This window comes from Silurus aristotelis, assembly GCF_946808225.1.
Source record: "Silurus aristotelis genome assembly, chromosome: 1".
NCBI lineage: Eukaryota > Metazoa > Chordata > Actinopteri > Siluriformes > Siluridae > Silurus > Silurus aristotelis.
In genome coordinates, this window is record NC_139574.1 from 42,465,638 (window position 1) to 42,477,851 (window position 12,214).

At 45.6% G+C, this 12,214-nt stretch overlaps 1 protein-coding gene across 2 annotated transcripts; it reads right to left on the reverse strand.

Annotated features, from left to right (window-relative positions):
* Positions 1 to 738: 738 nt before the first annotated feature.
* rb1cc1 (RB1-inducible coiled-coil 1) lies at positions 739 to 11,531 on the reverse strand. 2 transcript variants are annotated; one of them, XM_083535922.1, is made up of 23 exons: positions 11,244 to 11,531; positions 9,758 to 9,889; positions 9,554 to 9,680; positions 9,285 to 9,455; positions 8,999 to 9,201; positions 8,590 to 8,920; positions 8,341 to 8,511; positions 8,066 to 8,250; positions 7,808 to 7,994; positions 7,632 to 7,713; positions 7,459 to 7,523; positions 7,269 to 7,372; positions 7,038 to 7,164; positions 5,077 to 6,950; positions 4,833 to 4,989; positions 4,627 to 4,735; positions 4,241 to 4,523; positions 4,097 to 4,151; positions 3,967 to 4,014; positions 2,898 to 2,956; positions 2,657 to 2,784; positions 1,778 to 1,848; positions 739 to 1,647 (listed from the first exon to the last, which is right to left on the reverse strand). In XM_083535922.1, the coding sequence occupies exons 2-23, from the start codon at positions 9,826 to 9,828 to the stop codon at positions 1,570 to 1,572; spliced, it is 4,686 nt and encodes a 1,561-aa protein (XP_083392048.1). In that variant the 5' UTR covers positions 9,829 to 9,889; positions 11,244 to 11,531; the 3' UTR covers positions 739 to 1,569. The 2 variants fall into 2 exon arrangements, with proteins under 2 accessions (XP_083392048.1, XP_083392047.1); XM_083535921.1 differs by having other exon boundaries at positions 11,032 to 11,408.
* Between the last annotated feature and the right edge of the window lie 683 nt (positions 11,532 to 12,214).

A 12,214-nucleotide genomic window follows, 5' to 3' on the forward strand; every position in this document is an offset into this window, starting at 1 on the left:
AGATGCAGCTCTACCTCTGCCATGTTAAACTGTATAGCGTGCGACTCTCGTGACTCCGTAGTGTTGTGAAATGTTGTTCACGTGTGATTAATCACTTTCAAAGTAATAGAAGTAGAGCGCATCTACTAATAATTATTGTTTATTATTGATTTATGTCCCCATAAACCAGTTTATATGTACTGTATGTAAGCAGCATATAAAAATCAATTCATGGGGACATTTCTGATTTCCCCACACACACACACACACACACACACACACACACACACACACACACACATATATATATAAATATAAAATCAGGGGTGGAGAAAACATAAATGTCCCCATAAACCGATTTATGGGGACATTTATGTTTTCTCCACCCCTGATGCGAAACTTTTATACATTGTGTGTGTGAGATTATATATATATATATATATATATATATATATATATATATATATATATATATATATATATATATATATATATATATATACATATACATAAATGTCCCTATTAATCAGTTTATATATACAAATTTCTGACTGTTATTAAACAGAGAATATCGTTTTTTTTTGTTTTTTTACAGAGAGAAGCAGCTTGTAATTGTTCTGATCCACATTCCTGCATCTCTCTCACACACACACACACACACACACACACACACACACACACACACACACACACACACACACACACACACACACACACAGTCTCTGGTGCATGAAATCTGTAAAGAACGAGCTGCAGGGAGTCGGTGGGATCAGACCTTTATTGTTTGAAAACTCTTACAATACAGTCGTTTTTCTTTTTTTTGTGCAATCGGATGGATAATATACAACGGCGTAAGTAACAGACGTGAACGCAAGGGAAGTAGGTCGTTTCTATCATTTTCGACGTGCTGCTTTCGGGTTGTTGTTTTTTTTTGGGGGGGTTGTCAGAATGCTCGAAGAGGGACTGCGTCGTTTTCATCCTTTTTTTTTTTTTTTTTTTTAAGACCTACATATTCGATTAGGACACACCCAGGGTTAAAGAAAATATGTATATGCATGCTATGGACATTCGCTAATCAACATTTACAGCAAAATGCAGAGTTTCGATCTCGTGTGTGTGTGTGTGTGTGTATGCGCATGGGGGGGTGTTTCGTACCCTGCGTTCTCATCACGCTCTCGATCTCCATGTGTCAACGAAATAATAATAACATTCAGAATTATAACGAACTCTATATTATAGATATATATATCATCCTCCAAATAGATTTTTAATTATTATAATTATTTGTTTTTTTGTTCTTTTTTTCATTTTACAGACTTGCCCTGTTCGGAATTATTTTGGTCCACATTTACAAAGCTCTGAATGAACAGATTTTTTTAAAAATCTAAACAAAACAAACAAACAAAAACGTATACTAATGCTAAGAAAATAAAATCGGTTGCCAGAGAAAATTAAATAAAAAAAAAAACGAGAGCGGTTTGGTGTTTCGCTGGCGAAACGATCCGAGTGATGCTTGTAAAAGATGGAAAAAAAAAAAAAAAAAAAGAAAAAAAATATCAACATTCAGATTTTTTCTTTTTTTTTACATTTTTACATCTTCTTATTCCATGGCACGGCTTTTACCCGGTAGAACTTGGTGCCCAGAGGAACTTTGAAGCGGTTTTGGGCCTGAAGAGGGGGACACAGTTATATATTACAGTATTTCCTTATAAGGTCCTCTATAATATACGTCAAATTAAACATTCCGCCATTTATTTTTTATTTTTTACTTACAAAAAAAAAAAAAAAAAAAAATCACCTTTTTGGCCTGGCAATATTCTTTCTCCATGACCTTCCCCAGTACCCAAGGTCGTCTCGTCGCTCCGGTGGCTACAAAATAAACACATAAATAATCATTATTATTTACATCCAATACAATTTTTTAAATAATATATTTTTTATTACTAATTTTATTTATTAAATAAGAATTGAATAAAAAAAAATTATGCTACTACAATTGTACAAATCGATTTTTTTTCTCCACATAATCCCCATAATTGCAAAACAGAAATGTGTGTAAATCTTAAAAATAAATAAATAAATAAAATATCATATGTATGTAAGTATATCAGACCCTTTGCAACAACTTGAAAAATGTTTCTACACCCTGATTTCATTGTACCTGTGGTAAACTCTATGGATTAGACATGATTTGGAAGGACACACACACACACACACACACACACACACACACACACCTCTCTATAGAGGGTCTCACAGTTCAAGTCAGAGCAAAAAAAAAACAAGACACCGGCTCAAGAGCTCAGAAACAGGCTGCAAATCACAGATAGAAAATTAATTTCTGCTGCACTGAACGTTCCCAGGAGCATTAACGGTCCTCATAATTCTCAATCGGGAAAAAAAGTGTGACACTCCTGGGGGGGAGAAGGACCTTAGTATGAGAGGTGACCAAGAGCCTGAATGAGCTCCAGAGATCCTGCATGGAAATGGGAAAACCTCCACTTCAGCACTCCACCATATCTGGGTTTCATGGCAAAGTGGCTAGACGAAGGCTAGACGAAGGCTAGACAGAGAGAAATATATATATATATACACACACACACACACACACACACACACACACACACACTGCTGTGTATATCTGTGTTTGCTCGTGTGTGTGTGTGTGTGTACAGACCCGGTTTGAGGTCCAGGGCAGCGAGAGACTCCGAGTGGAGGAAGTAGAGCGTCGGTCCGACGGTGAACAGGACGTAATTGTCGTGCCGCTCGTCCAAAATAATGAGGACCAAATCGCCAACTTGGAAACTGCAAAGACGGAAAAATTGATTCGGAGCCGACAAAAAGAATAGCAGGTCAAATGAATTCATTGTGACATTTATTTATTTATTTTTTTTTTATGAAATAAATAAAAGACTTACTCTCGAATGGCGATCTTCTCCGAGTGCCTCGAGGACACCGAGGACATGCTTTGAGACATCTGGACAGAACAGAAGATCGATCGGTCAGAACCCGAACACGTTTTGATTGGGTTATACTCACAGCGCGTGGAACGGGCTAGCGAGGTACACGCTACTGATACCGGAGACTCCTTCCTTTTATAGTAAAATAGTTCCGACACCTTTTGACGAATCGAGATCGAGAATTTGAAAAAATATTCGGAAGCTTTGAATCTATCCAGAAAGTGTTATCTCGGTTCCATCTAGTCCTCGATTAAAAATATTGCTCCTCGTTAATAAACAAATTTTATGAAATGACGTGGAAATGGAATAAAATTGCAGATTTATAATGTCTGGTCTCTGATCTTCATCTAAGGCTGTTTGATGGAACAGCAGACATTGAGTTCAATACAATGATGCAAGTCAGGCATTTCCTTTGGTTAGAGCGACACCTGGTGGTGTTTATGAGCAAATACGCATTTAAAAAAATTATAGTTTGTGCACTAAACCTGGGGGTCCCTACCACATGGGTTGATCATTTGGGTACCAGGCTGTGGATCTTTCAATTCCAGGCCTTAGAGATGTCGATATCAAGCCGTGGATCATTAGTTAATGGTCTTTGGATCATTTGGTACCAGGCTTTTATTTGTGCCAGTTGAATAAATTATTCAATTTAATCAATATAATAAACGAGCAATTTAAATATTGTACCTTTCGAATTTTGTGTACCGTTGCCCCACTAATGGTAAGAAACATTTTCATTATATATCGAAAATGCAACGAATAATCAAATCGTTCATCCGTCTCCATCTCACTCGGTCCTCAACATCTGGATCTTTTGAACTGACCGCCTGCATGTCTTCCCTCACCACACATCTGTAATCCTTCTCCTTGGCCTTCGTCTTTCTATCTTCAGCATCCTTCTCCCAATATACCCCCCCATGTTCCTCATCTGGATCTGACCGAACCACGACTCGCACGCAGGGACCCCACGTAGGTGCCTAAAACGTGTTGGACAATTTGAATCTACACGTCTGTAAGAACTACGCACCAGTCTTTGGCTGAGCCTCTTGTTCTCCTCTTCTTTCATGTGCAGGGTCTGCAAGACAACCAGGCAACATCAGTGACCTTGATCTGACCTGACGTTAGCGTGGGGTAGCATTGAGAGGAGATCTACTTACCCTTTCCAACATCAGGATCCGCTGTTTCTCTTCCGACAGCATTGGCGCGTTATCGCTAAAAAAAAATAAATAAAAAGGAACGGCGGTTAATTCCTGCTTTTAAAAAAAAAAACAGTTCTACCGTTTTGTTAAACAGACTCTTACTAGACGGTCATCATGCTTGCGTCTACGGCGGAGTCCACCCGGTCGTCGTCTCTAAGAGCAGCCACGGACCCCAGCCTCTCGGAATCCAGGGACGGCAGGAGGGGAACTTCGGCCGGGAGAGGACCACACGCTCCGGGCGTCTCCACAACAACGGCGACGGGATTGGCCACGAAAAAGGCTGAGGAGACCAGGGCGGAGCTCCGGAGTCGGTTGAGCTCCTCCTCGAGGTGTTTCTTCTCCTGCAGGATGGTGGCGCGGTCCTCAGACAGAGTCTCGATCAAACCTTGGAGGGGGGAGGAAGAAAAAACCAAGCCGGTCAGATTACCGTCACGTGAGTTCCTCAAGTCGTGTTTCTAGAAAAAGAAAAAAAAAAAAAAAAAACCTACTCTTATCCTTCTCCTGTTGCAGCATCACTATCTTCAGCTTCTCACTCAGCTCGGCGATGATCTGCTCCTTTTTTAGCTTCTCCCGCGTCAGGACAGTGTTGAAGTTGGTCTGGAGACAAAAAGGCATATATATTTGTTTTTTTACTACTCACCTACCTACGTGCTTCACCCCCCTCCCAGGCACTAGCGTGTCCTGTGTCCCTTACCTGTTGCTCGGCGATGAGCGAGGTCTTCAGGTTTTGCAGCTCCTCGTTCTTCTTTTTCTCGAGATTCTCCAGCTGGCCCAGGAGGGACGCTCTTTCTTCATCCAACCTCTGCTGCAAGGCGATCCCCGCGCCTTCTCGTTCGCCAACCTCGGCTCCTCTACAATGTCACAGTAAGTGTTTAAATCAGACAAATAAAAAATTGCAACGAAACAAGATGATTGGAGAGCATGTTCGTCTCACTCACTTGTCAGCGGAATGTCTTTCCTCGAGTTCAGTTTCAAGTAGTTGAATTTTGCCAACCAGCCTGGCTTCCAGCTCCTCCTTTTGCAACAAGGCGTCTTTAAGCTTATCCTCCTGCTCCTCCAGCGTTCTCCTGGCCTCCTGACGCTCCTGCTCCAGCCGCCCGGACAGGAGCGTGTTGACTGCCTGCAGATCGCTGATAGAGGTTTGCAAGTCGTGCTCCTTGTGCACGAATGCCCTCTGCTCCACCTCCCGTTCTTCGTGCAAAGTCCGGAGCTGTCCCTTCAGTTGTTGCTGGATCTCCTGCAGGCGCTCCTCGCAGTCTTTCTCCGCGTCCTGGGACTTCTGCTTGAGCGCGGAGAACTCGTAGCGCAGCAGCGTGCTTTCCTCATCGTGCCGCTCCACCAGTTCTGAGATGCAGTGGTCCTTCTCGAGGCGCATGAGAGCGCGCAGCTCGGTGAGGCCCTGCTCGTGCTCCTCGTTCTTCTTCTGCAGCTGTCGCGTCAGAGCCTCCACCTGCTCCTTAAGGGCCGCGGTCCGTGACTCCATCTCGGCCCTAAAAGCCTCTTCCTGCTGGGTCTTGGCTTCCTCGTACTGCAGGCGCAAGTCTTCCATTTCGGTCTCTTTAAGCGCCATTTCCACTTCGAGTTTGCACCTGGCGTCGGCGAACTCGCAGATTTGAGCCTCGTAATCCTTGAAGCGGCTCTCTCGCTCTTTCCGTTCCTTCAGGTACGACTCCGCGAGTTCCTTCAGCTTGGCTTGGTTTTCAACGGTTAGGGCGTCTACAGTGCTTTGTTTCTCATGCTTCAGCATCTCCATTTGTGCTTTGTGCTCCTTTTTCAGACGAGCTTCCAAGTCTTGGAGACGGTTCTTCTCCGCGTTCTCCATCTCTCGCCGTATCTTCTGCTCCATCTCGATTTGCAGCCCGTCCAGCTGGTTGGCAAGGACTTCTCTGGAACGCACAGCATCTTGGAGCGCCTTACTGCACTCGGAAAGTTTCCGCTCCAGCTCCTGAACGACCTGCTGGTGGCTGTTGCGGGCCTCCTGCAGCAAGCGCTCCCTCTCGCCCTCCATCTGCGCCAGCTCTTTCTCTTTCCTCTCCACGAGCCCCTCAAGTTCGAGCATCGCCCTCTGGACGTCCCGGACAATCTTGTGGTTGCCTTCCAGCTCTTCGGCAAGCCGGAGAACGTGCTTCTCGTGATCATCTTTCATCTTCTGGAGCTCATTCTGGTGGGCCTCTTCCTGACGACGGGCAACGTCGTTGACGATGCCGTGAATTTCTGCGCTCAGATTCTTCAGGGCAAAGCTGAAGTCTCGCTGCTCCTTCAAGACAAGTCCTTGGAAATGACAGAGGTCCTCCTTAACTTTCCGCATGCTGCCCTGTGACTCCTCGGCAGCAAAGCGGTACCTGTCGACGGTCAGCTTGAGGGTCATAATTCTGGAGTTTTCTCTTTCGAGCATGGTCGTGTCTTGGATCCTTTTGCTGTCTATAGCGTTGATGACCGAGGAGTACAGCGACTCGACCATCATCTCAGGACTTGTGGGGTCACTGATGGGATTAGGCGACGTCACATTCTCTTCTATGACAAACTCATTGACGGCCGACATGAAGTCGGACTCCGGGCTCTCGGCTAAAGAGTCCAGGTCCAGAGAGCCCTGCTGGAGCACCGGATCCATGTTGGGGTGTCCTATGGTCTCAAAGTCAAACGTATGGGCATCTATACTGTCAGGGGACAGATCTTCTAAGGGAGCTGGAAAGGAGAGCACCTGAGTAGGCGGAGACTGTAAAATAAGAGGCGGTGGGATTTTCGAGGAGACGGGCGTGGTCTCTTCTCTGCTTTCCGAGCAAGGTCTCTGTGCACACTGGCTCCCGGAAATCTTCAAAACAAAGAGGGCAAAGGGTCATTCGAGGACGTTTAAAGATGCGTGGGATGTCAAAAACTATTTAAAAAATTGGTTTCATACCTTAAGTTCGCTCAGTAGGTCCGTTATCGTCTGGGACATCTCGTCTACACTACGGGCTGCTTGGACTAGGTGGTGAAGAGCTTCTGTGTGATGGTTTAACGGCTCAAAATCACATAGCGATGGAACCCTGAGCATGGAAGAGGTTCGAAAAAATAGCATCAACCTTTTGCCCAGGAAATGAATCCTGAACTAATTTCCCCCGAACGTTTTTACTCAATTCTCAATAGATACCTGAGAAAAGGTTGCACTTCAGCAGGACAGCAGCTCTTCAGATACTGCAGGTCGTTCAGGGAAATATCCGGAAGCTCAAAGTCAAACTTGCGAGGCTTTCTTGTCTGAAAAAGTGGAAAAAAAAAATTTAGAATGTGCAAAAGTGAGAAAAAAAAAACCATTGTGCTCTAAATGACGCTCTAATGCTCACGCAAAACGACGATGGAGGCCACGAGTCCAGTCCTCGGAACAACCGGTTTCTGAGGAACGACTTTCCTGCAAGAAAAAAAAAAGAAAGAAATTTGCAAAGAAGAAACTCGGGAACCTCCGCGGTATGTTTGCAGGAAGATTTGTGGAGAACACGAAGAGGAAGCTTAGACTCACTGAACAGCTTGCCGAACATCTCCCGTTTGGCCTTCTCGGCCTCGTAGAGGGTTTTCCCGTCTTTCACGAGGGCGTTTGCCCACTGAGGAAACAGAGAAAGCATTACGCGATTTCTATATACATGAATGGAGACATGTTAGTAGGAGATGATCTACACCCCCCAAGTGTCTTCTCACCTCTCTGTAGTGTTTGACGAACATCTTCCGGCGTACCACCTCCACCACGGCCAGGCAGTACATCTGCGGGACGGTACTGAGCGCCTCCACAACGCGCACCCGCTCCAGCAGCTCGGTCAGCAGACGCAGCAGGGCTTGCAGCTTCTCGCCGTCCTGATCGGCATGAAGCATCACGTAGCAGCACCACCTGCAAAATGGAGAAGGTTAACAAAACGAAATCGGACGCCTTTTTTTCCGTCGGACCGATCGCCGACTTACTTCAGACGGACTTGCAGGTTGTTGGCCAGTTCCTGTTTGGCGGTTGTGCACTTCTGCTTAATGTCCAGCAGCTTCCGGTGGTTGGTCAGCATGATCATCAGCTGATTGGCGTGACTCAGGCACAGGTCCGGCAGCACCGAGTTGTCCTTCAGGTTTTCAGCCCGCATCTGATTGGCTAAAAATCCCTGAAGGGAAAAAAAATTCTAAATACATCTCATCTTTCAATGAAAATGATTAGAAAAAGTTTAAATACAATCAAAAAAATAACCCCGTACCTGAGCAAGCTCCTTCTGTTCGTTCACTAGCTTCTTGCAGCTGGCGATCATTTGGTCGAGCGCATACAATCGGTCCTCCAGACCCTTGATGGCCTTCATGTTTTGATTATCCAGCTTGGTAATCGTGTCCCGGCACTCGTCGAGAAACGGCTGAATGATCCGTGGGTCGAGCTGCGAAGTCAGAATACGTGAAGAACGTTGTCTATGTCCATCACAATAAAAACCCTGTGAACTGATTTTGCGACTTACTCTGTTGATGGAATCGAAGCACTTCCTCACTACAGCCTCGACGTCATTGGGCCGATCCTGGACGTTGATCCAGTCCAACAGCGTGACGTTAAACAACGGCCCATCCTCCTTATCCGTCTCCTCCAGCGCCTCCTGCAGCCCCCCGTCGTGAGCCACGGCATCTCTTAAGGTAGGAGATCCCTGGCCCGGCACGGAGGTCCGTCCAGCTCCCGGCTCGTCCTCGGCTCTGGGATGTGGTGACGCGAATTTCTCCAGGCTTTCGCGGTAACTGTGTCGGGTCAGACACTCCAGCAGGGGGATTTTCGCCATGACTGAGACGGCGGTCCCGAGCCTGGACAGACACAAGGGACGGGATAAGGATATGGGGTGCAGGATTTCAGGGGGCCGAAAAAGCTGTGGCTCTACTCACTTAGTCAGCTTCAGCTTGATGTCTTCGAAATCCCGCTGGTAGTTCGTGTAGGCCACGTCGAACTTGGAAAGCAGCTTCTGATAAGACGCCGTGCAGTCGTCCAGGTTGGCCATGATCGCGGCCCAGCCCTGGTGCTGCAGGTGTTCGTCGTGGACTAAGCGCTCGCAGAAGGAGCACAGCTTCTTGGCCACTTCGAACATTTCCTTAAGAGAAAGACGAGAGCTTAAGCGCAAATCAGAAGAAAATTAATATATATTTTTTTTTTTGCGGAGGCGACTATGGGTACCACGGCGAGCTGCGTCCGCGAAGCCACGGTGTGAAACACGGCCGGCATCATGAGCGACTCCTCCACCTTCATCTCCATCTCGTTCTCCACTGAGAAAGTGGTTTTGGGGATCGTGGGCGCGCGGTCACACAGAATCATCTCTTTGTTGAACAGAAAGATGGGGTTTGTGTCCTGGAAAGGGGTCAAAGCAGGGGTTCAAGACAGAGAAGACCAAGTCCTCTTCCTTTCATATAATACACAAGATAACCCCTAATCTAGAGAAAACTCACCGTGCCAGCGCTGTAGCTACACACCCTTCTCTCGGCCACCATGCACTCCCCGCCGTTAACCACCAGCACCTGGTGCTGAGCCGCGATCTTGTACTTCGCCTGGATTGCATGCTTAAGGTCCAGAACGCTAAGACAAAAAGCCCAAGTTTTACTCGATTTTAACGTTTCACCACGACAACAAAAACCGGAATCGAGACGACTTACGTCTGCACCGCTAGCTCCGTGTCGAACGTCAGCGTGCTCCCGTTGTTGACCTGGAACACGTACAGCTTCATGTTGAATTCCAGACTCTGCTTCCCCGCGGCCTGCCTTCGTCATCTAGTCCGCAATTCACACCTGGGCACAGGAAAGGAACTGTTAGGAAGGTTTACTATCCGGTTCGAAGGATCGTTTCACTATCTGGCGTGTCTGTAAAAACACGGAACAGGATTCAGAACACTCAAACTTAAAGCGTGCAGGACGCACCGTGACGTCCCAGAGGTAACTTATCGTGAACGGGAAACTGTCAATCTGCCTCTAGTGGTGAAGCGTGGAAATACAACCGAATCCTTTCCTACAGAAACCGAAAGACAAGCAATTTAACGATTCGATGGTTTCAATGACGCTTTTATGTAAACCAGCGCATCCTAATTCACCCTGGCCATTCTTACAAACTTATCCTCTGCAGCAGAGGTAGCTCTTAGTCTTCCTTTCCTTGCACTACCCTCACGAGAGCCCGTTTCTTCAGTCTTTTTGACGTCTGAAACGTTTCAAATTCGTGCGACACTTTCCAATTGATTGACCTTCGCCTTCTCTTGACACTATGTTGCCAAATGTTTGCGAAAACCTGCTTATAGGTCAGCATACCGACACCCTGAACGAGGCCCTTAACCCCGAAGCTGCTCAGGTGTACGACTTAGATAAACGTATGTCGCTCTGGATAAGGGCGTCTATCAAATCCCATTAATGTTAATGCTTTAAAATTCAAAAGGTCATGAGTTCAAATTTATCCAATCTCCAACTCATGGGCCCCTAAGCAAGACCCTTCACTCTATAGCTCAAAACCGGCAAAAAAAAAAGGTCCACTTCACTCTTTGGAGTGAGAACTCATTATAGTCGGCGTTCTTATCACGATCAGGACACCGTGTACTCACGTGAGAGCCCGGTGCTTGCGTCCACATTATTAGGAACGGAACGCGGAGTCGACTCGGAATCGACTCGTACCCGGCAATCAGTCAGTCGGGTCCTGTCAAGGCGAAAACGCGTCTTTCGATTGTGGCATGTGTGTGACATCACGTGTACACGTGTGTGTGTGTGTGTGTGTGTGTGTGTCCTGGGACACAATTTTACTCTGCTAGCAAAGACCTGAAACAACAATCAGACGTGTTTTTCGCCTGAACAATGTCCTGGACATGGTCCACACGCGCACACGCGATCCGATCCGATCAACCCTGATTTCGATTATTTCGATCCACTAGAACCATGAAATCGTATTTTACCTGCTAATATCCGGTGTCCATCCCGCTTCACACTGACACGAGCTCGCCTTCTCCGGGGCTAGTTCTAGCCGCAGATAGTGTTATGCTAGCAGGGTTAGCAGCCGGGCTAGCAGGCAGTAAACACACACACACTCTTCTCCTAGTCATAAAAACCATGCAGCTTAAAACCAGTCCCTATTCCGTTCTAAAACCTGCTTTATATCCACGCTTACCGTGTAGAAGCCCTGAAATGCTAATGTCATCCGTATGCTAACTGTCCTCACACAGGCTAACACCCTGCACTGTCTCACTGTCTCCTTCTGTCTCACTGCTGTTTTGGTGTTGTCGTCGACCTTGACGTCATTGTGTGGCCGCAGTGCATTCTGGGATCGAGCACACACACACACACACACACACACACACACACACACACACACACACACACACACAGTGGTACTTAATATTCTAGAGTACAGTCTGTATGGCATTGTGTGTGTGTGTGTGTGTGTGTGTGTGTGTGTAATATGTATTAAATTATTCCCAATATCTATTTTCAAAAGTATTGGGTCATATAATTTTGCGCTCACTTGAAGTTGGACCTGAAATCGCACATCGTACTCACGAGCGGGTGTCCAAATACTTTTGGCAAGATAGTGTATATTGCGTTACACACTCAGAAATATAGATAAATATCTATTTAAAAAAAAAAAAATCATTTTGAATCACTAAATATTTCTTCAACCGATGCGCCAAGTTTCGAATCGAGCACCAAAATCCGGCAATTAAAACCGTCCGTGTGGAAACATCAAGTTTCCCGTTTGGTTTCCCGATGATTTTTGTCATTTAGTTAAAACATTTGCGAGAATATTTTGTCTTATATGCTCAATGTTGAGTCGGGTTTCACTAATAATAAACAAACAATTGCATAAAGCGTTCACAATCGTGCGATTTAGTTAAACGCTTCATGTGAAAATGCTTCATGTTTTCGAACGTTGCTTTGTTCAAAACGATTTTTGTTAAATATTGGAAATATCGATACAATAGAATAAAAAATCGATGTAAAACAGCTTATACCTAATAAAATTGAATTAGTATTATGTAACGCAACAACCGCGGAACAATGTAGTTCTGTAGTTCTGCAATTAGACATAAAAAATACAAGACTGTTGTACTTCCTGTATATTTTGAATGACAGGTGTCTCGT

Bases quoted from the DNA above. Each gene is read 5' to 3' on its own strand.
- rb1cc1 (XM_083535922.1), bottom strand. From the start codon at position 9,828: ATGAAGCTGTACGTGTTCCAGGTCAACAACGGGAGCACGCTGACGTTC. The intron at 9,681-9,757 runs GTAAGTCGTCTC...TTTTTGTCTTAG, and splicing joins ACGGAGCTAGCGGTGCAGAC to CGTTCTGGACCTTAAGCATG. The intron at 2,957-3,966 runs GTGCGTAGTTCT...TGTTCTGTCCAG, and splicing joins AGAGGCTCAGCCAAAGACTG to ATGTCTCAAAGCATGTCCTC.